The 27,548-nt window shown below is 30.4% G+C and overlaps 1 protein-coding gene and 1 long non-coding RNA gene across 5 annotated transcripts in view; one reads left to right on the top strand and one right to left on the bottom strand.

Annotated features, from left to right (window-relative positions):
• LOC136979059 (zinc finger CCCH domain-containing protein 10-like) overlaps positions 1-27,548 on the bottom strand; it is a 94,695-nt gene that overhangs the window by 4,289 nt on the left and 62,858 nt on the right. For 2 of the 4 annotated variants that reach the window (XR_010881329.1, XM_067274963.1), the window contains one exon: positions 7,293-7,339. Coding sequence is in view for 1 of the 4 variants with exons in the window: in XM_067274963.1 (XP_067131064.1) it covers positions 7,332-7,339 (8 nt within the window). In the remaining 3 variants the exon portion in view is untranslated. Of the gene's footprint in view, positions 1-3,299; positions 3,331-3,406; positions 3,471-7,292; positions 7,340-27,548 lie in introns of all 4 variants that reach the window. The other 2 variants (XR_010881331.1, XR_010881330.1) reach the window with 2 other exon arrangements.
• The window catches only part of LOC136979060 (uncharacterized), a 72,222-nt gene that overhangs the window by 26,741 nt on the left and 17,933 nt on the right, over positions 1-27,548 (top strand). The window lies entirely within an intron of this gene.

Below are 27,548 nucleotides of genomic sequence, written 5' to 3'. Positions count from 1 at the left end.
GTAACACTATCAGTGTACTAGACCAGTCTAGATGTTCGCAGTGCCATGGTCTATAACTTTGTTAAATTTCTTCTAATTTTAATTTGTAAGTAAAACTTTATTATTTTTATTAATCATGAATTGCAAAAAGGCAAATGAAAAGCAACAGAAAACTAAAAAAATGACTAGAATCACAATGGAACTGAAAAAAGAGAAACACTTGTTGAGAAACATGAAGGTGTCATGCGTGTTCGAGATTTAACTGTTGCATACCGTATTCCAAGAATGACGATATCGACAATCGTGAAAAAATAAAGACATTATTAAATCTGCTAACATTGCGAAAGGGGTTAAATCAATTTCTAAACAGAGATCGGAGACATTAGATCATGTTGAGAAATTGCTTTTGCTTTCGATAACTGAAAAACAGTGTGCTGGCAATAGCATATTAGAAGCAATTATTTGCGATTATTACTGTAATAATTTAATAAAAAATAAATTTTCTTATAGATTTTTAATGTGCTCAGTGTTTCAATATTTTACAACTCCATTAATATACCATATCAAGAGGAGTTTTTTTTTACATAAGAACGGATTAATCATTTTTATATTATTTCTTATGGGAAAGGTTGGTTTGGTATAAGTCCAAACATCAGGAACTGATTAAGGTCATATACAGAGGTTCCACTGTACTTGATCAACAATGATTGTTCAAAATATTGTGCTGCAGTTGAAAAACCTGTAAAATATATTCAGTTATAAGATTTCTATTAGCCAAAAACTGTACAGTGGTTGAAATTCATCATTAACTTTATGTTCTTAAAAAACTTTATAATGAGTAAGGGCAAGTATGAGACAGTGATGTGGTCAGTATGTTCAAAAATGGCCACACCAATGTCCATGATGAAAAGAGTAGTAGTCACAGATGAAATTTGGTTGAGAAGATTCTTGAAAAGGTTTGAGAGAATCAACAAATTCACTATTTCATAGATTTCTGGTGTGTTTCCACAAATCTTGGACAGTCCTTCATGATCACTGAAACATTAGGATACCAGAAGTTTTGTCAGGTGAATACCTAAACTACTTTCAGAGGACCATAAGAAACAATAGATGGGAATAGTTGAGCATTATGATAGAGGAGGTAATATTTTTTTCTAGAGTGAATCATTATGGTAATGAGGCTTGAGTCTTATATGCAAATTCAGAGACACAAAAAATCAGTCAAGGGCTTGGAGCTATACTCACCAAAAAAACTAAATACGTGTCAGGAACTTGTGATTTTCCTGGCAGACAAAGTTAGACAACTGTCTTTTGGAAGAGAAGAGGAAGAAATGAGTTTAGTGGTTTTTCTGTTAGTTCATTAAACAAGACAACACAATCAATTCATGTTTGTTGTGACACATTAAAGAAGCTAAGGAAAGTCATTCAGAACAAAAATTGTGGCATGTTGAGCTCTGAGTTGGTTTTCTTGCACAACAACTCTTGCCTGCATACTGCCCTGCCACAATATGGTAAGCTTTGTCAATCTCTAACTCAGGTGCAATTTTTGTCATTATTTTACAATAAAACAACTTTAAAATTGAATAGTTAAAACAAAAAAAAGAAAGAAAAATGAGAAAATGAAATTTCAACCATAGCACTAAAGATACAATATTTACAAGAAAAATTCTGTGTCACAAAAACTGGCAGATTGTTTTACAATTTATGTTGTAAAGTGGAATTTATAAGAAAATCAGTAATTGGCAATTGTGTAAAAGCCAAAAAGAACTGGTAAGAATTTTAAAACTTGAGAAATTTATTCCAGCTGAATATTTTACTCTAATTTACAACATATAGGCCTACTATTTTAGAAAGCAGTAAAGGGATTAATTCTTGTCCTGTGAAGACATGCAAATAAGGGAATTATACCTTAAAAAACTAATATTTTCTTTATATTTTCAAGGACTAAAGACATAATAATGTGCTTGATTGCAGATGAAATAATTGCTCTACATTTACTTCTTCCAAAAGACAAATGAAAACATTATCTATTGTTGTCATGCTTGTAGAGAGATATTATCTGCACTTACTGCGAAAGTGTGAAGAAACAATCAAAATGTAAAAAAAAATTTAATCATTTAAGGTGGATCTCCAAATTTAAAAAGTTTGTTCTCATGTGATCCATTTTACTTATTGTGACCCATACTTCATCTAAATCTTCATCTAACTGCAGAAAAAATACATTCCAAATTTAAAATAGTATGTCAGCTATTTTAAGTGTACTTACAAATGCTGAAAATGGAAAATAAAGGTTTTAGAATGTTTTAAAAGCTGCTGGAAAATTTTATCATTTGTAAATATATTATTATGTGGTGTTCGTAACAAGAGGTACACGATCCCGCGAGCGAAATGGTACAAAATAAAACTTAATACAAAGTAGTTTTATTCTCTCTGAACAGGTTCTTTACATAGGATCCCAACTTTACAACTTCCAGAATTTAATATATATAGGCATTAAATGTTTGTCCTCAAAAACAGTTATCTTGCACACACGCGACAATCTGACGAGGACCGTATTCACTTACACTAACTTATACTAACTTAAAACTAAAAGAAATTGGAAGAATAGAAGAAATAAGGAAAGATAAGAAAAGTAGTAGAAATACCCGGGTTTCTTTGCGATGTGTCTTTTGGTGGGGAACAACTTCAGATCTCTCTCTTTTGTTACGTTTGTAGCCCTTTTCCTTATAGATCTTTCGTATATAATCTTTTTCTTTCAGACTGAGTCGTCTTTCCTCGATGATCTCTCTCTGCACTTTATCCTCTTAGATCACCCTTCTCCCTTTCTGGAGCACTCCTTTTCAGCTCCTACCTCTTCGGGATTCCAACCCAGACTGGCACTCCTTCTGTCTGTTTTGCTTCAGGGCCTCACTCCCTCTTTTGTTCTTACTATTGAGGGAAAGATAATCCTCCCCCAAGGGCAAAGAGTTAGACAAAGAGAGTTCTAGGAAGAGTTAGACAAAAGAAAGTTCTAGAAAGAGTTAGACAAAGAAAGTTCTAGAAAGAGTTAGACAAAGGAACAAAGAAAATCTAAGACTAATTCAATATAAAATATACAAAATATACAATATCATGGCCGACGGCCACAATTAAGATGTGCATAATTAGGCAAAAACAATTGTTATACATTATTTGCAGATAAGAGGTATCTCTAATTATTAAATATCATAGTGTCAACTTCCAGCTTTATACAAATAAAAGTTAATTACTTAAAGTATACAACATTTAATACAAATACAACACATTTTGCTGTGTTAAAGAAAATAGTATAATATATTTACCTGATCAAAGTACTCAGATCTGTCAGATGACCTGAACATACAAAATATCTATAAGTTTTAACAAATGCATTCATTGTATATGAAAAACTCTGATCTAAAGTAAATACCTATTCATTATACTTCTCCTTAGATTTTAAATTTTTCTCCTATGAGCAAGTACTGTAATATAAACTTGTAGTGCTCTGCCACTATAGTAATTGTAAAGAAAATAATATCGTATTTACATAAATTACAATTATCATTTAAGAACGGAATGTATCAGGTTTTCTGTTTGATTGTGACGCGACTGTATTGCTCTAAATTCCGTATCACCTTCTGGGGTTATAACAGTTGTGAATGTGGATTGGTCAAGAGGGTCACGTGCCTATTAATAGTTCCTGGATGGCGGGGGATATAAAAACACGTGTAACACGTGTTAGGGACTTTTTTTTTCTTGGCTTTCTTGGATGCTGGAGATGGGATTGAACTTGCGAGCTCTCATTAGAATGAAACTAGGGGAGAATACTCTGGGTAAGAATAGAACAGGATGAGAGAAGAAACTGCTGTGTGCGCAAAGACAATCAAAACCCATCGACTTGGATTTAGTCAGAACCGGCAAGTAATTTAAATGAACTTGTACTTAAGAACTAGGAGTACTCATCTGGACGATTATTTTTCTAACTTGGCACCATATATCTTGTTTGTTAAGTAAGTTCAACCACGTGCTTGTGAACAAAGGCCATCAATTTATTAAAGTAATTGTATTAAGAGGATGTGACAACCAAGTATACCACCCTGTAAATATTTGTATATATTTTAGAATAAGTGCATTTTTGTAATATTGTTGTTCCAATCAATACCTTATATTTAGTGGATAATCTCAAGGCATTGTATAGTTTGTAAGAATATTGGTTAAGTTCCACTAGCTGTTTGTCAATTATTTCTTTGCTCTATCATTAAATTAATTCTTGCCAACAACACGTGTTCTTTATTTGTGAAGTCCTCAGTCGAGTTACCCTGCAACCAGACTGTCTACATTTCGGTATAGCTTCAGTCAGTACAAACTGTTCAATATTATATTTTGAATTTGAAAAATTTTCTATTATAAAGTAGGGTGTTTTAAAATTATGTTAGAAATTAATGCAAAAAATATTGAAAAATCTACAAAACATATTCCAATGTAATGGTATTTTAAATATTGAATACTCTCTTATTAATTAAAAACATCTAATTTACATCTGAGCAATGGAAACAAATTAATAGTTAACATTTTGAAATGATATTTTTTTTAAGATATAATTCAAAAACAGTTACTTTTCTGTTACAATACCATGGTATTTGAACTTTAATTTAATTTGAAATTACTGTTGATTTGCATTTAAGAGGAAATAGAAAGTAAAATTAGTTGTTTTTAAACTACTTTGACTACTCAGTTATTTTGATTTTTTAATTTACTACTCATACTTATATGTTTGGACTATCATAAGAATAATGATTCAATTAAAAAAAAAATTGTAAAGAACATCAGTCAATATGAAAATGTTTAGTGCTAATACAAACAATTGTAAATAAATAAAACTAAAGTTTATTATATAAAGTATTTTATCATGTTTGATAAATAGATTTAATTTAAAAATATAGTGCATTGTAAATGTTAATGCATCCAAATCCAGTTTATTGACTAATTTATAAACATTTCATGTAATCTGAATTTTCAGTTATCTAAAGTAGTGTACCTCAGTCCACATTATCTATTATTAGTTCTAAAACTGTGATCTGCAGATCCTTAGGGGTCCACAGGCCCAAGTTCTAAAAACATTTTTATTTTATTACTTAGCAAATGTTTAAAAATACAGTATAATTGTAAAGTTCCTCTGCAGTGGGCAGGGAAACAGGATAAGCTTCCAGGAACAAAGCAATGGCATCACACACAGCTGAGCCACATGGACAGTGCTGTAGATTTCGAATATTTGAAATAGTTGTAAATATTTGGTAAACTAAGTGGTGCATGTTCATTTGGTTATTTGTGTGAAACAAACTGTACTTTTACATACATTTTTAGTAACTTGCTGTTAACATGCTATACTATCACTGATTGGTAATCAATCACTTGGCTCACCCTATTCTGAGGAGTTTTATTGTTTTCATAACAAATTTCTGTGCATCCTGCAACCTACAGTAAAAGTGAAAGTTTATTTTTTGGGTAATGGACTGGTGATCGTTGAAATTGAGTGAGACCGGAGTCTTTAAACGAGCAAGTTTTCCTCCACAAAAACTTAAGCATTTTTAATCTTTTCATGTTTCATTAAAGATGTCAATATTATTTAAAATCAAATAAAGTGATTAAATATTAATTCTGACTTAATAATTATTACAATGACAGTTAATAACTGAACTTTGATTCACTCGTCGTAGACTGCATATCGTATTAAAACACTACACATATGCCACCTTATAAAATGCAGCCGTGTTTATTCGGTACGAATGTTTTCGGTCATGTTAAAACGACCTTCTTCAGGAAAATATCCAAAAAAGAAAAAGAAAAAATCGAACACATCGAAAATTTGCAAAAGCGAACGAACTTTGGAACGTTTTTAAAAATATTAGAGAATATTTTTAAAAACGTTCCAAAGTTCGTTCGCTTTTGCAAATTTTCGATGTGTTCGATTTTTTCTTTTTTGGATATTTTCCTGAAGAAGGTCGTTTTAACATGACCGAAAACATTCGTACCGAATAAACACGGCTGCATTTTATAAGGTGGCATATGTGTAGTGTTTGAACTTTGATTCATTATAAATTGCACATATGCAAATTACATTTTGAATACTTTCAATATTAGAAAATATTTGAACACTGAAAATTTGGCAAAACCTGAATATCTTTTCAGGTTTTGCCAAAATATTTTCATTTTGAAAAAGTGAAATTTACAAATATTTCAAACATTTGAAATTTATGGCGCATATTCCACTGCAGAGGGACTTACAATTGTACTATATTATGTAAGGCTATATTAAGCTTTAAGTGAAGTATTGTAAATTTGTATATTATGTATTAAAATGTTATATTTTAATTACTTTTTTATTTTTCAAAAAGTTCTTTTTTATTAAATTTTTTTTTAAATTATAATTTATTAATTCTGTTATTTTAACAAAATTTTTCAAATTAATACAATCAAAAATGGTCAAAAATAATATAAGATGCCTCAGATGCTTATTATTATTGTCGTTTATTAATTAATGACTTAAAACCTAACAGCTGAAAATAGGGGTCTGCCAAAATATATTTTTTATAAAAAGGTTTGTGATCTTTCAAAGTTTAGGAACCACTGATCTAGGCCAATGTGGTGTTGTTGTTTCTCATTGAATAATAATTTGATTGTTGATGATAAATAAGTGACAGAAAAATATAATTTAGTATTAACAGCTAATTGACTTTTTTATTCTAAAATGTTCATTTTATCTAAATATGTTTTTGATTTCTTTTGACAAGGAAAATAGATTACCAAATTATTAAAAAAGATTATTTACTTTTATGTTTTAAAATTTTTAGTGTTTTACTATTTCTTCTGACATTGTTTTGGGCTACCTTACAATAAATTTTAGCCATTAATTTCTATCACTTGTCTGCATAATAATATACTTATTAAAAAACAGAAAAACAAGCCCCACAATAAATTTTAAAATTTATTGTGGGGCTTGTTTTCTGTTTATTGTATTTATTTTTAAAATTTTAAAAAGTTGCCTAATTTCATTGAAACAAGAACAAGTACTATATCTATAAGATACTTAATGTTTTTTATCTAAATACTTAAAGATAACCTATTAAATCTAAAAGTGATATTTTTATCGTAGTGGTGTTTTGTTTTAATATAAAATTATCAAAAACTAATCATAATTTTTTTTTTTCTTTATTGATAGCTGCAAATACAATTAACGGTCTTATAATTTTTAAACTTTTTATATTGAAATATACAAATGTTTTTCTTAAATTATGAAATATATATTCAATACTCACCTTTATAATTGCTTGAATCATTATTTTAAATGCATGGAGCTACCAATCTAAAATAAAATAAAAAAATAAAAAATATATTTGAGAAATATATTTCAAATAAAACAAAAGTTAAATTTTACAACATTGAATACTGTAATGTATATTAAATCTGACAATATGCAATAAGAACAAAATTTTGGATAAATATGTTATTGCAAAAGATAAATATTTTTTTATTATATTGTGAATGAAAAATATTGATATATTAACTTTAATTTTATACATTGTACCTTAAATTTTTATTTAATAATTTAAGAAAACTGATAGATTAAATATATAATAAAACATTTATGTACTGTGGGCTTTCAAATTACATAAAGGTTGCATTCTAAATAAGTTAGATATTTTAAATTTTACATACTCTGAACAAAATTTTGCCATTTAAACTAATGAGAAATGCTTTAGTTGTGTTCTATGTGTATGATATCACACTAGTAAGACTATATAGATGTGAATGATACACCATATCATACTAATAGTTTAAATACCATACATAACATGTAACATAAATAAGCTGGAATAAGCTAAAAGTTAAGAACAAAGAACAATTTTTCTCCTTCACAAAAGGAATTAGCTCTTCAAAGATTCTTGAAAATAAGGGAAGACAAAGAAAATGATGTATAAACTGGAAAGAAAGAACCGGTAGTTGGAAACAAACACTCAATTCAAACACATCAAAAAAGATAACCTTAATTAATTTTAGTTCAACATTCAACAGCTGTATGTTTAAAAGTTTTAGTTTATAAATATAAATATCACTGTAAATTAGGAAGTAAAGTTAATTATGGAAAATTGTGTGTCAATTCACCAGTGATTGGAACACAAAACTAATACACCAAGAGAATGCTTGAAGAATTTAATTATTCTTGAAAGTATTCATTGTAATGACTTTTCAAATAGTCAATATGATTCAAACAATATATGTGAACATTACTGAGTGTAACTATGCTGCTTGCCTAGTTCTGAATACTGAACATGTTTTGAACAACATAACACAATAGAAAAATGAGTATATGATTTGAGAACCTATTGTACTAAACTCAAATTAGTTGGAATTCTACTCTGAACAGAACAACTGATTACTTTTTCTTTGAGGTAATTTCTAAGTGACAAATGTTGATATATAAATAAAAATAATTACTACATTTTGTTTAAAATAAAATTTAATTTTTTTAATGGATAAAATATCAGTTAAATATTTTAATCAAGTTTATTGGAAATTTCAATTTCTGTTTCTGTATACATCAATTTTCTCATTATTATAATTTTACAATCTCTCTTTACATATATAAACACTTACTTTTCATAGGATATAATGTGACATCTAAGAGCTAGCAACTATCTGTATTTTAGACAGACAATCTAAATATCATGCCCTGTCTGTGCCACAGCTTTTGCACATATTTGTCCACTTTTTCTGCAGTTCTAGTTTATTTGTTGGTGTTGAGGATTACATTTACAAAAACATTTAAATGCAAGACAGAAAGGAATGATCTCCCACATATCTAGATTAAACAATCATAAAAAAATTTGAGGTTATGACCCCATCAGAATTCAGGTTGTCACAAAAGTAAGAAGACAGTCTCTTCTGCTATTTAATCATATATCTCAATGAATTGCATAAGATTATATTAACTGCTAGAATTCTTTAGAAAGCAAAAAACACTAAAGTATCATTTTTATTTTTTGCTATGCTGACAATTATACAAGTGCACAAAAATGTACAGATTATTTTGCTGTGTCAGCTTTTTTTTTTTAAATTTCATATCAGTTCTTTTTCATTCAGCAAGCTGGAATATCTGTCTATAGATGCAGATATTTTATTAATCAACAGAGAGCACAAGTTTTGAGTGTTAATTCTTACTGAAGATTGTGATGATTTAATCTGTATTATTGTTCTTACAAATTCCAAACAGAAATTTTATAATGCTTTCTGTTTATATTAATTAAAAGATTTTTTTCATAGTTTCAATTCCTATCACAATTATAACAAGCAATTATTTTATTGTGACATTAAAAATTGCGGCCCAGAATTATGACAATTATTTCATTTAAAATGTATGCTCTCCACCTGAAATGAGTAGTGGCTTACCCCTGTATATCATACTTTTTCTTTAACAATAGAGTTGTGTCGGTCACCTATTAACTGCTTTCAGGGGAAAAGCTTTAAATTGAAAATGCCAACTTCCGGTTTGCATCAGATCTTCGAATATAGTTAATTGGGGCATCCTGTCCCTAAGGTTTCCCTATCTGGTCTCGGATTTCATCTACCTTACTCCGTTCTCGAGGTCGAGGAAAGACTGACAACGGACGGACAAAAGTGGGAATTTATAGGTCTACATTTTTTTCAAATTACAGCCTAATTAGTTTGATGTATATGGAATAAATATCTAAATATCATTGAATATTCTTTATTAAGAATAATGATGCATTGCTTAATTGATGACCATTAAAAATCATGTTTGATGGCAGTTATGGCAATCACTTAAGCATTATTATTAGTTTTTATGATTATATTATAAAATTTTAATGGAATTTTGTTCAAATTATTAGAAAAATTCATTATCATTGTTCAAATAATAAATTTAGCTGCTTTGGAACTTGTTAGATTCCTAATGGTATGAATATTTGAAATGCAATTTTAAAAAATTGTAGACTTGTAGACCTATAAATTTCCACTGTCCATCTACCTTTCCTCGATCTTGAGAACAGCGTAAGATAGATGAAATCTGAGACCAGATATGGAAACCTTAAGGGTGGGCGGTACCGATTAACTATTTATGAAGTTCTGATGCAAACAGGAAGTCTGCATTTACAATTTAAAGCTTTTCCCCTGAAAGCAATTAATAGGTGACCGACACGACTCTATTGTTAAAGGAAAAGTATGATGTACAGGGGGCAAGCCACTACTCATTTGAGGTGGAGAGCATACGTTTTAAATTAAATAAATTAAAAATATGATTAAAAATTGCAGCCCGGCATTGTGACGATGTCACAATAAATAATTGTTCGTATTACATAGATAATTTTTTAAAAATACTTGTTTTGTTTGTTTATACCAAACTTATCATACAGTTAGTTATACTGCCGTTTTCCAAAAGATAAAATATGAAAAATGTTTTGTTCCAAATTTTTCATGATGATAAAATTCTAGATTCAATTTTAAAAATTATTTTGGATTTTGCTATTTCAAAAATGAATATTTAAAAAAATTTGCATTTTTTTTTGTTTGTTTTCCTTCTAGTTAATGAGACGTTAAATGTAGTTTTGGGTGATTTGGTAAGTTCCCATTATTAAGAAATTTTATAAATGATTCGTATAGCGCCCTCTGATTTTTATTATCTGAATTACTGAACGAGTCATGTTAACATTTGCATTTGTTCGAATAATTATTCAACTGATTTTTAATCTTTTATTAACTCCAAATTAACTAGTTATCTGTTAACAGGAATTAAAGTTTATTTTTAAGATAGATTTTGATTAAATATATTTTGTATTTTAACGTTTTGCTTAGTAGGAAATTTTGCTGGATATTTCAAGGTCACAGCATCAGACAAGGTTTTTTTAATCAATAGATTTACTATATTTTTGTTTTAATTATATCAACGATGCCTTAAACTAAGAATCTTTCAATTTTTTATTAATGTTCTATGTCAATCTAGAATTTCCTCCGACATGACGATTATCGAAAATGACTGTCTTTTAGTTGTCTTTCACTAAATAATTTATCATTAATTTTTTCCATAAAAAAACTACTTTGTCAAACCGAATAGAAAACTCTTTAAACTCACAGTGCCATCTTTAGCAATAAGAAATTTTGTCTTTTTTCCACTCTTAATCTTACGGAATTCTGTTTTTTTATCAATAACAATTCTTCGATCCTGATTGCGGTTCTCCTTAGAACCTCAGTCGGGATCATTAATAATTACAATAGTATGCCGTATAAAAAAAAATTAAAAAGCTGGTTTGATCATCATTATTCATACAGCCTACACACAAATTTAAATTTATATAACCAAATCATCGAATTTTCTCCAACTGGAAGGTGGATCGAAGCATATCTGATACAATTCGTATTGTATCATCACAGATAGTAATACTGCAAGAGCGCCAAAACTTGTCACGATAATAGCCTTACACTACCTTTCGGAAATAAATGAGGGTGCATCCTGTATTAGAGAGCCGCATCGTGTATTTATAATATTTTAACTATATATAATATAGTTATCAGTGTTCTATAGTAAATGTCACTTACTTTACTGACATTTTATGACTAGGTAAACATTCATTTAACTCCTTCGACTCTATGAATGTACTCTAAGCTTTCAGTTGCTTGTTAGAGGTTAAGTTGCGAGTTATACTTACAACCTCTGTGTATATTCTACGTAATAGTCAGAAAACTTACTACTTACACTTAATGTTTTTGTATGTACCAAGTTTATATAAAGAAATTGTGTGTATATGGGAGCTGCAATAAATGTCTAGAAGAGCCGCATTCGGCTCCCGTTGTATCTAAAAACAATCAGTAATTCACTTAACATTACTGTATACAAAAAATAAAAGTTAATGTATTCCAGTAACATAAATTATTTACATATACTCAAGGCCTTGTATACGTGGGATTTGTTTACCCCTCCTGTAAGAAAAATTTTAAAACAAATACAAAAAGTCCCATATACCTTCATGTTTCGTAGCGTAGTTTATAACAAGTTTTTTAAGCCCTATTCTTAAAACTCCTTTAAACGGATCTGCTTATTTTTATAAACACATTATATAAACCGCTTCTATAGTATACAGTTCTCATTAAACTGCAAGGTTTTCAACCATTTTAACAATGGCAAAAACAGGTATTATTTTTGTAAACTTTCCATTTCATTTATTATCTTAAAATAATTTATCTGGGATATACGCTGTAGTTTATACTATTATTTGTAATTTGATTATTAATTTCTTATCTAGCTATACACAGTATTCATATTTATAACTAAATTTAAAAATGTAGAGTAATGCGAAAAAGATCGAGCATTTCAGAAATAATTGGAAAAAACATTTTATTAATATTCATAAATTTTCTTAAACTTAGATTTTCGATTTTTCTGGAACATATGTCTTATGCTTTGGCAATTAATTGCAAAATACTTATTCTAATTGGTAGTCGGATATTAAGTATTTTTAGACAAATATATTATATTTTTGATTTGATTAATGACGTGGTACAATGCAATAAATTGAATTTTAACCAAAACGAAAAATATTAAATTTAAATTAAATAACAAACAATTAAGTAATATTCGTTATATTAAAAATAATATATAGAAATAAAATATTACAAAATCAGTTTCTTTAGATCATATTCTAAAAGAAACTAAAAATTATTTGAGTAAAATCTTTAGTGTTATATGTTAGGCCAGAAATTCATCAGTAGTCGTCATTCTAACTGATTACTACCAGAAAAAGTCTGTCAGAGAATTAACTGAAATTAGAGTTACGCGTGATTTCTGTGTGAAATTATAGATATCGACTACATACATTTTTAAATTTCACATAGCGAAAGAAACCTATTTTGCATCATATACACTAAAGATTAGTCTGATCCAGCAATATCTGAATCATCAAAATTCTAAAATCTTCATGAGTAAAAAGCAAATCACGTCATATTATATCTAAAATAAACTTTTAAATTCTAGAAAACTAAACCAAAAAATAATAATAATAATAATAATTGGATTTCACAAAAAGGAAATTTGATCCTGAAACAAATTAATGGTATATTCTGGCTTTCGTGATTAAATAAGATAAATATCAGACAGCGAATATCCACTTGCATTTCATTTAAATAAGATTGGATGGACTGCTATATTACGTTTATCTGAAATAAAAATAACATATTTCGGAACTCCCCAGAATTATACTATTAATAATTAACAGGTTGTGCCTGATGTGTGATGGAATGCCTGTCTTCTATATATGATCGAGCAGTTGTGTAAATGTATTAACATAGAATCGAAACTTTGAGATATATTTATCTATAATTGTAAATTTAATTGATTCTTAAATTATAAACAAAAGTTAAAATATTTGGTTTTTTACCCTTTTCTTTTTTAAACGTAAATATGATTCTAGGCGTTATAATCTAAAAGAAACTACAAAATTAAATGTTTAATTTTTCGCATATGATAATTTTTTTCTAAAGATCTAGGATATTTAAAAAAACACTTCATTCAATATTTAGGATGTTAAAAAATTAATCTAATCAGATTAATTTGAATATAGAATAAATAAAGCAATGAAATATGGAAGTATTCATGACTACAACTTTTAAAAAAGAATTTTAAGATGTAAAAAAGTTAGTTATCCTGTTTCTGTGAGTAGCTTTATCCATTCTGCCATTCGTAGACAATAATCGATAGATTATAAATTTCAACTAATACACTTATAGTAATTTTTAACTTTTGTTTCAATTTTTACATATAAGGAAAATCAGTTTATCCGCTAAAACTTAGGAGACATTCTTTTAAATATATAATGTTTAATAAAGTTATTCGAAATGGAATATTTAGCTCGTAAAAACGAATGGAAAAAACTTTCTCATTGGGCAGCAATTTGAAAACAATTGTAGACCTGTAAATTTCCACTGTCGACCGTCTCTGTCCTTTCTTAATCTCGAGAATGGAGTTAGATAAAAGTCGAGAGCAGATATGGAAAGTTTTGAGGCAGAAGGCCCTCATTAACTATATACCAACTTTTGTACTAGAAGTCGAGTTATTTCAATTCAAAAATTTTTCCCTGAAAGCAGTTAATAGGTGACTACATGGGCAAGCCACTATTAATTGTAGGTGAAGAGCATATATTTTAAATTAAATAAATTAAAAATTGCAGCCCGGCATTGTGACGATGTCACTAAATAATTTCTCGTTGTTACTTACATTATTTGTAAGATAATTTAATGAGATCTTTTTATACTTACAAAAATAAATTATTCACGAATTTTTTTATTTTTTCCCAAAAATCTATAGCTCATGACTAAAGAAAATTTAACGATGTTTAAATTTGTACTTGAAAGTTTTCGATTAGACAAAATTATTCATCATCGTGTCACCAATAAAACGGTCTTATTAATAGCACAGAAACGAAGTTAGATCTAAATATATAAAGCATTATTCCTGTTTGATATTTATCGTGCAGAACAAAAAGCATTTGTTTAAGAAACTCTTAAGGCTGATTGTAACCTCTGATTATGCACGACATCTACAGATGTCGTGCATAATCACAATCAGAGATTATTTTTAAAGAAATGATTTTTTTATGAGAAAATCCTTTCTATTTTTTCCCGAAAGCAGCAGATACAAGCAGTTTTTTGCTTTAGTATTGTATCTGTTTTATTCTTCTATTAATGTACGGTTCATAATTTTGAAAATCAAATTCGTTACTTTTAAATTTTAAAAATACCAATTTTTAAAGACTAAAAATTCGTATAAACTCAAATAAATCATCTTGCAATCTATTTTGTGAATGCATTGTATAAATGATTATAAATTATAACTATAAATATATACACGGTAGTTCAAAACGTTTTGGGACAGTTTTTAAGCAAGTCAGATAAAGTCTTGTCTACAAGTTCTGACATGTTCAGTAATTCTCTCTCCTTTACTCTAAAAATGGAATCGTCTATCGCAAATAAGATGCGAGCGTAGACGCCTAACATCTCACCTTGACCTAATTTTTCTTTTCCCAAAGATGAAGGCACTATTGAAAGGGCAATGTTTCCGTGATTATGCTGTGAATGCAGCTGCAAAAGATGCTATGAAACAGGTCACCAAAAATGGGTTCCAGAAATGATTTGAATAGTTCCAAGAGTGTTGATAGAAGTGTATGGCTTCTATCAACACTCTTGGCTATGGATATATATCTATGGCTTCTATGGATGGACAGTATTTCAAGTTCGCTGTTTAAAATGTTTTCATATTAACAGTTTGCAACAAAGCACCAGTCCCGGAACTTTTTGAATGTACAGTACCACATATTATAAATATTACAATAAATTTTTCATCGTTTTTGTATCATGTACTTTTACTCAAAGCATCATTTCCATTCAAATCACGATTTTTTTTTTAAATCAAAGGTTTCCACAGTATATCCATGTATATCCAACCATAGTTTTAGAAACTATAAATTTATTTATTTATTTTATAATTATATATATATATATATTAAATAAACATTTAGTTTATTGAAATCTGCAATATTTTCCAAAATATAAAATAAATCAGCAATTGTTCTATTTAGATATCGTAATTTGTTATATACGGGTATTGATATGAATCATGTATGTAATTTTCATAATACCTTAATGTCTTTTATTTCATTTTATTCTAATATTAATTCATCATATCTCATTTTATCAAACACTGCTGTAGATCTTTCTGAAATATAATAATGTATACAAAATCATTATTATAGTGGGCTAAAATTCTATAAAAAAAACCCACTGATATAATGACGCCAAATATTATATTGATTGGCTCTTCAGAGATACACTTAATAAATATAAAGGTTTAATATCTTCTTTGTAATAAAATACTGTACCAATATATCAAGGTACACAATATGATAGTAATCACAAACAACGAAGCGTTCTTATATTATCCTTTGGACAGGATTAAAGAAATCACTAAAAATATGATTAAAAATAAACACAAAGAAGAGTCTAATGGAAAAGTTTTGGAATTATTAAATAAATTCCAATATCCAAGATGATGGATAAATGAAGAAAGTCTATTTTTGATAAAATACAGAATAGGAAGCAAAAAGGCAATTTTTACATAAATATAAAAATAATTGCAAATAGTAGTAATTAATGGCTGAAAATTATAATGATTTAAAATTTGATTTAATGCGATATATCTTTTTCCGTTTTGAAGAGAGAAATGAAATTTGTTGAATCATTTCAAATACGGTGATACAGAAGGAAAGTAAAAATAAGATAATAAATGAATAAGTTTTAAAAGAAAAAATTGAAAGCTTTTATGAATTAATAAAAAGAAGGAAGTTTTGCATGACATATATGAAGAGGCTTAAAAAATTACCGTCAAGGAAACAATAGTTCAAGACCAAATATTGGTCAGAATTTAAGAAGGCTGGCTGTATCAAACAGATACATGGAAAAAATTGGCTCAACGAGTGCACCTTCTGCATAAAGAAAGCAATTTACAGACTACATCTAAGCTTATAAGACAATGCTTTTTAGAAATAACGTGTGTTGTGGATCAGCAAAATATATTTGATAAAAAATTAAAACGTAACGTTTTAATTTTTTATTACCGCATTAGAAAAACATGTATAAGACTTGACGAAGAGCACTATAAAAAAATTTTCTTCTCGTATCTTCTGCAAATAAGTTATACCTAATCTCATGAGAATCAATTTTCTATGCAACATTTATGTTTACAAAAATTAATTAGAAGTTATTTCTAATAAGAAACCGAACGAATTCAGAGAAAATGTATTAATTTCATTTTCCTCAATTATTTAAATATATGTTAATTTTTTTTTCATATAATGAAATTTAGCATTACTACAATGCAATTGTAAAGTCGCTTCGCGGTGGGTGGGGAAACAGGAAGAACTTCCAGGAACGAAGTAATGATATCACAGACGGACCATGCATCGAGAGTCACCGCAGATTTTAATAAAGTCCGGTTTAACATCCGATTTTGGGGTAATCGTTCTTATTCGGAGTTTCCCTCGGACACAGTAAATCGCACACAAGAAATTCATCTTTCACATCATTACATGAGGTGCTTGAACTGTGTCCTCCATTATCGAGACACGACACGACCGACTCTTTTGCATGAGAAAAACTCTGTGTAGTTTCTTGTCATGCTCACTATAAGAGCAAAGTATTCAGAAATAAGACGTTTCCAGCGTCGGATTGTCTATGATGAATAAAAAATTATTTTAAAATCTTCCAGAATGTTTCACATAATGATTTTTAATTTAGTTATCGTGCTAAAATATTGTTGTGAAAGCCTTTCCATATAATGGCAATGACGTAAGTTTTATAGTTTACTTCATTAGAAACGCCTCGCATTAATTCTCGCTCAGCACAATTTGCTCTGCGCGGTGATAGTCTTATGTTCGCATGTAAATTCTCTAACTACCACGAAAAATCCGATAATTATAATAGTTCGAATCAAACTTTCATTTTCATATATGTCTACATAACCAATTCTGTTATTGGTAAGTAAATAGCCTACAACGTACCAACGATCTAATTGTAAATTATTTTTATCCTTAAAAACTATGTAACCGAATTGTATTAACAAACTTTCAATATAAATTAAACAAGGCGACTAATAGTTTTCCGTATATAGATTGAGTTTTTTTTCTTTATTCAATGGATCTTCATATTCATAACTTATCAAATTTGATCATTCAGAATCATCATTTTAAAAATGTAGATCCTACATAAGTTTACCAAAAAACATATATATATATATATATATAGAAAAAACAAACACGGGATTTGTTAATGGATACACTAAATTAACGGAATATACTGAAGAAAAATTCTATATGACTGAAAACAAAAAAAAAACTCTTCGCGTATGTTAAATTCAAAAAAAAAGAATTTTTGATGTGGTTATTATAAATTTTTTTTTCTATTGTTTCCCCATTCAGGAATGGCCTTAATTTAGTTTAGCATTCAGAGACATTGAACTTTAAATTTCATTTACAACACCTAGAGCTTTCTTAAAAAATAATTTATAAATATGAATTAGATTTAAGACGTCATTGCCGTAAATTAATAACGGAAAACAGAAAATGAACAGATTAAAATAATTGCCAAATTAATTTAATTATCATGCTGAAAGTTAATTCTTAACGAAATAAATTAATACGGAGCATTTTCGTATTGTTTTCGATTGCAGTCCGAAAAAAATGCTCTGTATTAATTTCAAAACTATCTTGTGTTATAATAAATTATTTTATCTTAAATTATTTTAAAAATTATAAGATACATTATAACACAAGATAGTTTTGAAATTAATACAAATTATTTTAACACATTTGAAATATTAATTAATTGATAATAAATCACTCATATATAACTATTATTATCATTAAATTTGCAAAACAATCCAAACACAGGAGTAAATATAAACAAAAAAATTTAAGTATTTGGATTAACTACAATAACAATGATTACATACTCCACAAATATATTCACGTCATCAGACGACTGAAATTTCTGGATCGAGGACACTCTATATCTACATTGGACTCGAGACTTCCTACGTCGTCATAGCAATGTTGTTGGTAAAAAAAAAATTTCAAAATCGATCATTTTCGCCACAGCAATATTCACAATATAAAACTATAGGTGTCGCTATAGTTTTAATTACAAATAATTACGTATATATATAAAAACCTATTTCAATTTTCCACAGTTACATGTGAAACGCCCAATTCTGCTGCCGTTTTTCTTGTGGCATTACCATTATCGACCTCAATCATCTTTATTTCTTAATACTTGTTCTTCTAATTCAACTGTTCGAACTGACCTATCTCTTATTTGTAATTTTGGAGGTGACAAGCTTCCAGTTTCTCTAGCCCGATTATGGACATCTGAAAAAGTACTTTTTGCAGGACAGCGTCGAAGAGGAAAAGTCTCTCTGAAAATTCAGTGATTTTTAACAGCATTTCCTTTCGCTCTGTCATATGTAAAATATTTCAAATTCTTCGAAAGTGTAATGAATCATGTTTGAACCAATTAATAGACATTATATTCAAATGTTACTAAATACATATACTTTGGTAGTATGTAAAGAATATGTGATATTAATTTTGAAAGAAATGCTTCTTATTACAGAATATCAGTTATATTCGGAAACGATATTTATCATCTTGTCAGCATTGTCCGTAATTTGTTTATCTTAGCAGTGTCTGAACTTTTCGGTCTACCTGTGGTCAATGGTTCTGTTCCCTAAACACTGGTAGTTCGGTTGTGGTTTCGCTCCTCGCCACGACGGGCTGGCCAGGTAGAGTTTTCCGGGTTTTCTCCATGTCTGTAACGCCCGAATAGGGCCAGTTACCCTTAAAAGACCTCTCGGAAGGCATTCCCCCCCTTAAGCAGATCGTCCAAGAGTTGCGTTGCCCTAACTTAACAAAACAAACGAACTTCGCTTTTTCGTCATATTTGTAATTTTGAGTTAGAGTTCACTTAATGTGAGTTCGTCATTATTGGATTGCAAAAATTCATCGTCATCTGCATCAACTTTCAACCTCTTTTGGGAGAATCAAATTCTTTACTTTTGCAGCCATTTCATTAAACTCTCTTGACAAGTTGAAGTTTTTTCCATACATAATTGATGGTAGACTCCCCTTTCAATCTCTTGATAAAAGAACAACAGTTGTAAGGATTAATGTTTTCTGCATCATTTTCTTCAAATTTTTTTTCTTATTTTGAGCTCATCGTTATAACATTCAAAATACACTTTGAAAAAATAATGAGAAAATAAAAACTAAACAAATCGAAGAAATTACGCATATACCCGACATACTGAAGAGCACGTTACCAGTTTTAGAATTAATTAGTGACGACTTTTTAAAACCTAACGTCGAAATATTGTTTTACTTATTATATATGTATTAAAACCTGTTTTGGTTAATAGTAGTAGTTATACTAAAAAAGCTGAATCGACGTCCGGAAGTGCTATAACTTTTGAAAAGTCGTTAAACGAGAGATAGGTATATTCTCAAATCACCCCTTTTAAGCTGGCAGACAAAAGTTAGCAGAATCAATTGAAACCTATTTGAAAATTGAGTGCTATTTAAAATTTGAATGCTTGATTACTGTATATAATTTTAAAAAAAATAAACTCCCGATTATCCGTGTGCGGATTATCCGTGCATAAATTTAATTTTTTAAAAATGTGATGAAGGAAATGATTTGATTAAATTTTGGAAAAAATGACAATATTGGATGCGATACATGGTGTAACTCAATCTTGGAACAAAATAAAGCCAATAGCACTCGTTCGATCGTGGAGGGAAATTCTGCCAAATGTAGAAGGTGATTTTTTTGGATTCTATCAAGCCCGAGACAAGTGAAACAGTATCTGAAATAAGTGAGCTAAGTGCAAATTTACATGGCTTTGAAAATGTTGATAGAAAAAATATTGAGGAGTGGTTAGAACATGATTATTTGAAAACCTCCATCATATGAATGAGTGACGTGGATATTTCCAATTTCATTCAACCAGAAGAGCAAGAGAATGAAGCTGAAAGTAGAGAAGAAATTATCAATCGCATTAGTCACAACACGGCCCTGAATTCTGTTGACACTTTGTTGGAATACATCGAGCAATGGGAATTCGAGTATAATGACATAATAGCTCTTAGAAAAATTCGAACTGATATTAAAAAATCATTAAAAGATTCCTGCAAACAACCAAAATCCCAGATTTTCTTAATAACGAGCATTAACCATGTTAAAATAATTGTCTGTCTTAGAAATGTATAGTATGTTGTATTTTAGAAATAAATAATTATAGTTCGGATTATCCGTGCCATCTCTCCCCACCATTAGCCCGGATAATTGGAAGTTTACTGCCTTTAATAAAAGTTAGCAGACAGTCAAACAAATAAACAAATTTAATTATTTTGCCCATTAAGTACTTCGAAAATTTATAATTTTTACACAAAATTAGCAAATTAAAAAACGATTCTTCATATATTTCTAAATCCAATTCTAGCTATATATTTCATAAAATCAAGTTATGATTTTTTTAGATCTGTATGTATGCTTTATCACAATTCTTAGATGCACGATAATACGTTTTAAATAACAGGCTCGTTACTTCCGATTGGATAATAGAACGTCACTTATAAAAAGTTTTTTTTATTTTTAATTGTTGAAGAGACACGATTCGGCTGTTTTAAAATTTAATGTTTAAATTTAATAAAACTACAGTAGAGCATCGATTATCCGACCCCGATCAACCGTCACATCGGTTAACCGACCGCATTCTAGTCGGCAAATTCAAATGTCGGCTAGTGATGTGCTACAATATTTACCTATGTCTTGGCTACTTTAATATTATTTTTGTTAAATTTTTGCGTGTTTTAGCTGGTAACACTGGCTCGGCCATGAAAGAGAGGCCAGTATTTATTTTGTGCAAAATAAAGAAATAATTTTCGACGATACAATAGCTACGATTATTATTTTAAAAAACAAATTGTTAGGCTTAACATCGATGATAATTCAACGCGAAGTAGGTTAATAGCGATATACTAATATACTAATTACATGGGATATACTAATGTATTTTTTCATACTTTTCGGTTATCCGTTTTTTCAGTTATCCGACCAACTCGTCTCCAATTGAGTCGGATAATCGATGCTCTACTGTACTTCTAATAAGATAATTTGGAAATTAAGCCATTTTCCAAAATATCTAAAACTGCAAGTTAAAGTAAATGACATCACTGACGTCAGCGATGTCATTTACCTTAAAATTGTTTACTCAGCCGAAATCGATTAATCTTTTTAATATCTAATAACTAATATTTCCGAAAATATCCTATTTTTTCCATTAAAACTTAAAAAGAATAAAAGTATATAACCAAAATTTCACCTGAATTGGAAAAAAATACAGTCGAGTCCGCACAAGGCGTCATAGATTGACTACTTAACCGACGATGTCGAGTTATGTTTTCTGTGGTCCCGGCCGACTTACATAGACATTAATGTTAAACGGTGTCGAGTAAACCAGAGTAAACTCGTCACCGCTGGATACTTTTGCTGTCCCATACTCGTTTAGACGTCTACGATTTCCCTCCTGAAAAAACGAGTTCAAACCGCCCAATAAATCGCAGTGGTACGTTATTAAATTGTTTTAACTTAGCAAAAGTTCTAGCGCTAATTTTCAGCACGAAAAAAGTAGGCATTAAAATTTATTTTCATACTTCACGAGTATCTTGCATAAACTGTGTGGTGTGGACTCTTTTTTTCAGGAATCCACTTATTTATTAAGGCATTTTTATTAATATGTATATATTATTATTTTATATATAAAAATACATAAAATGTTAACAGATAAACAAAAATAAAATATACAATCTATATCAACGTCACAGCAGAATCCGATTTTGCATTTTCTCATACGTGCTACAAATAACGCATGTCATTTCACATTTCTGTTAGAAATGAGTGTCCGAAAGCTAACAACACTTACGCTGAAGAAAAAATACATTCAAATTCAGACACAAATTCGCAAGAAAACTTCGCAAGCCGAATTTGCAAAACAAAAAAACTTTCCAACAATAATTGGTGAAAATCCCGAAGAAAAAAGTGGAAATTAAGAAACTTTTTCTTGGATTTTCGTCGCGGCTGTCTCGAAAACGCCGGAGAAAGTCGCCGTACAAAGATATCGAAGATACTATGATACTTTGGCTAAAGCAAATTCATTCATCGAATCTTCCTGTTTCGGGACCGATACTAAAACAAAAGGCGATGGAAATTGCTGGGGTAGCTGGAGTAGAAACCAACTTTATGAATGGTCAGAGAGGTACAGTACATTACACTAGTGTATTTTCTTAAGCGAAGTTGTAAAAACCACAAAACTAGGATTTAGTCGTCATATCGGATAGCTGGACACATTTTCCATTTCCCCCCTTTTTTTGTAACTCTTTCCATCCAGTGGGCACTAAGAGGGCCTCTTATAGCAAGCCCATTATGGGTTCGGCCAGGCCCACAATGGGGCGGCCAGGTGGTGAGGGACGGGGACCGACATATCCGGACGGACCACCCCCGAAAAATTCCTGGGGACTTTTCGACCCGTCCGGATTCGATCCCGGGTCCCCCAGGGCGGCAGGCTGCTAACCTTGACCGCTCGGCCATCCGGCCGCTTATTTTCATTTCCCCTTGGGGTGTTGACTTATGCAGACTCGACTGTAGTAAGAGTTTTAAGGAATTCAATACATACACACAGACGATGGCTTCTATATTAATTGTCATTTATTCTATTAATAATAGTCGAAAAACAAACTGTATAACAATTTATTAAATAATGCTGCTATTTTCAGATTTTTAATCGATTTTCAGAAGGGTAAAGAAATCAACGTAACAAAGTTCCGTTGATTTCTTTACCCTTCATAACAAATACTACATAAAATATGAATAGTCGTTTTGTATTTTTGAAGCACTCAATTAGCACTTAACCCCTTAATTAGCACTTAACCCCTTGGAACTCCTTTCATGAAAACATCAAACAATAATTCAGGGCAATACTTAAATGCGATACAAAAACTCTGAACTAAAATGAGAAAATTAACCTTGAATAAAGCAGTGTTTTTTGAATTAATTATCAAATTTTGGGTGTTATTTAGATTACTTCCTGTGAAATTTAGGGACTGAGTATATATCTGAACTGAGGGGACCGAGACGAGTTCAACGGTACCCTACTTTTGGACCGGAGACCAAAGATAAAATTATCAGATTAACGATTTCTTGCCTTTCGGTGCATTCTACACGATTTTAGAGTTTTCTGTTAGGTGGCGTTCGACTGTTCGTGCACCCCACCGACCTCCCAGAGGGGAGCTGCCCAGTGTTTAACGTCACTAAAGTGGCTAGAAAATATAGTGTCGAAAGCGCTATATCCCTCTATTATAACCGTTTGGTCCTGCGTCGAGGTTAGTGACGTCACAGAAAAGGTGGCGCTGATGTCAATCGTAGCGCTACTTTCGCTTTGTTTACATAGCATCTTTTCATACAACAACATTGAAAGCGATTAAATTTGTGTTTTTAAAGTAAATATATTCATAGGAAATGTTAATCAAATAATGGCTAAACAAGAACCAAACACCCGAAAATCAAAATCAGGTACGTGTTTTGTTCCATTGTGTAAAACAGGGTACCGATCCTGCAAAGAGAAAAAATCTCTTTTCTTGGCACCAAAAGACGACAATCGTCGAAAAGATTGGGAAAAATTAATCAGACGCAGTGACTTAACTTTGGAGCCCTGGCATAGGGTTTGTGAATTACACTTTGAGGAACATTTTATAATCAGAAATTGGAAACATATTGTGAATGGTGGAGAAGTTATTATCCCCCGTGATGTTCCAATACTGTCTGTTGATGCAGTTCCTACTAAGTTTGAAGGTTACCCAAAGTACTATAGTAATGTTTCACTGCCAAGGAAAAGATCAAACAGAAATTTAAGTAATAATACAAACAAGAAGAAGAAGGTCAACCCTCCTCTTCTCTCTTCAGAGGAACTAGATATCCAGCCAGAATTATCCTCAGCATCTTCCTCATTTTCATCCCTTCAGCTTAAAGATTTTGAAAAATTAAAAGTGCCAGATTTCTGGATAAGGTGCCCTTTAAAAAATGAATCTAATTTAATTGTGTATGCAGAAAACAAGCTAAAGTTAGAGGATAATCATGCTAGTCTAAATGCACTAAAGTTAATAACTTTTGCCCAGTATGAAGATGTATTTTCATGCAAAGTATATATCAAGGGTGTTCAATTTGAAAATATTTCACCAATTTCTTCTTTGCAGCAATTGTTTTAACATATTGCTTGAGTCTGATGTTCCTAACTCTGAAAATGCACTAGCAGAATTTACAAGGAAATTTGATAAAGGTGGTCTATCATATCCCACCAAAGAACTGCAGGTCTTAATGATGAAACTAGAAGATAATTATACTTTTTCATTTAGTGTAAGAGAACTGCACAAGAATTTTGTACAAGATGTTTTGAATGATTTAATTTCAATGAAACGTATCAATTTAGTTGGCTGCAGTGAACACAGAGAAATTGTCACTAAATATATTGTAAAATTTTACTTACTTACTAGATTACATTTTCTCATAAAGGGTCTAAATAAATCTAAAGAATACAATAGAAAACAAAAATTCTACCTAAAACAGAGACGAATCACATAGCCTAATTCTGCAGTTGCAGTATGATAGCTAACAATAAATGATTTCATCCAAGTTTCTGACCTAATTTTAATTTTACTGACTTGTGTATTTTTAATTTATAGATTTTACTCCACTGTAATTTTTAATTCCTTTCTTTTTCTTGAAAAGGGTGAGAAATCTACATGCTATTAATCTGTAAATTTTTTAAGAGATATTTTTCAAGTTTTTATTCAATGTATGAGTAGTAACATGAATTTTGTACCATTTTGAGAAACAGCTGCACATTAATAAGTTTAGTTATTGTGTGTGGATACTTGGCAGTAGGCTAATAATTGTTTATTTGTTACATACTTAATTTTGTAATTTTATATTGGAACAATAAAGTAACATTCTGCCTTTATATTTTATATACTGTGTAGAATTTAATTGTAATTTTAATATTGCTTTATACTGTCACATAATACTGTATGAACAGTATACAGTATTATGTAACTGATAGCATATGACCTAATAAGTTCATATTCTAAGCCCTCACAGTGGAACACGTTCACAAAGCCATATAAAAGTTACATTTTATTATTAAAAGTAGGATAAATTCTATATTTTTTAGTAAATATAAATAAACCTTGTTGGTAATAACAAGAGTAGAATACTCTTGTACTCTAAATAATACTTGTTTGTACAGTACTCAACAGTTGTAATGTAAAAATAGACAATTCAGTATAGGCTATTTGATTTAAAAAGAATCTTAATTAGTGTTGTGTCCGTAAAATAAACGATTACTGTTAACGTATATAAACAACTTTATTAAAATAGAACGTAACGGCGGGTAATACAACGTAACGTTTGTGCCTCCAGGTCTAAGTGTTACAACAGCTAACGCACGACTGCCCGAAGACAAAGAAGCACGACAAAGACAAAGGTCAGAGGTGCGGGGTCGCCTAACTAGGTCAAGGGGCAATTCGGTGTGGGTTATCCTCTGGAGGTTTACATACATAACAAATACATAACAATTCTCCCACGCTTAATAAAATGTTTAAAATTTGTTCGTTTACAGATTTAGGCGTTGTACTGGCCTTCGTATTCGCGTTGATCGTCGAGGCTCCGATTCATTTGAGTTTGTCATCGTTCGGCTAGACTCTCCCTCCTCCTTCTCTAGGGGCTGTTCGGAAGTTGTTTTCGTCATTGTCTCCTTTTTGTTGGGTAAAGTCGTTACAGTTCCTTCGTCGTAGCTAATTGTGCTTGGGTGTGGACTAGCACTAGCTGGGGATGAGTCTCTACTGTTAGCTATGTCGTTACACTTGTCAATTTCCTTTTTGTTGAAGTCGAATCTTATTTGAATAGGATTTGTCTGTTTGTTGATTTCACATGGGCGTAGTTGATCGTAATGCCTTTTAATTACGTATCCATCGTCGAGTTCAATTAAGTAATGTACACGACCTAGTCGTTCAACAACAATACCATATTTCCAAGGGCCGGACGTTGTGTAATTTCGGGATTGTACACGATTTCCCACACGATAAAATTTGTAGAATTTCGGTTGTTCGGTTACGTTCCTTTGGGAAGCTTGTGCCTGAGGTTTGAGCAGATCTAATTTTGTTCTTATTTTGTGTCCTAACAAGTTTTCTGCTGGACTTTTCCCGTTAGATAAGGGAGTCGCTCTATACCGGAATAGTAGTTCGTGGAGCTTCTGATGTAGAGTACCACTTTCATACTTCATACATTTGAGGTGTGTTTTTAAGGTGTGACAGTATCTTTCAGCCTGGCCATTTGTGGCTGGGTGTCCTGGTGCAATTAAGTTTTGACGGATTCCGTTTCTCGAACAAAACTCTTGAAATTCTTGTGACTTAAAAATACTTGCATTATCACTTACTAAAATCTCAGGTAGACCAAATCGACCAAAGACTTCACGTAGAAAATGAATTGTGATGGATGTGTCTGGTGCTTTCTTTGTATAGAATATTTCTGGCCACTTTGATTTGGCATCAACAACAATAAAGAAATAATGATTCATAAATGGTCCTGCATAATCGATGTGTATACGTTGCCAGTTTTTTGTAGGCGTTTCCCATTTGTGTATTGGGGCCTTTGTTGGGTTTTTCTTAATGTCACAGCACTCTTTGCAACTTTTAACCATATTCTCGATATCAGAGTCAATATTACGCCAGTAACAGTAATTTCGGGCTAGAGCCTTCATTCGAACGATTCCTACGTGTGTAGAGTGTAGCTCTTGCAGGACTGCTGGCTGTAAACTTCTTGGGACAATTACACGGTGTCCTCTAAACAGA

This window comes from Centruroides vittatus, unplaced genomic scaffold, assembly GCF_030686945.1.
Source record: "Centruroides vittatus isolate TY-2023 unplaced genomic scaffold, ASM3068694v2 contig_575, whole genome shotgun sequence".
Lineage (NCBI taxonomy): Eukaryota > Metazoa > Arthropoda > Arachnida > Scorpiones > Buthidae > Centruroides > Centruroides vittatus.
The sequence above is the reverse complement of the archived record's forward strand: the minus strand, read 5'-3'. Positions and strand labels throughout refer to the sequence as shown.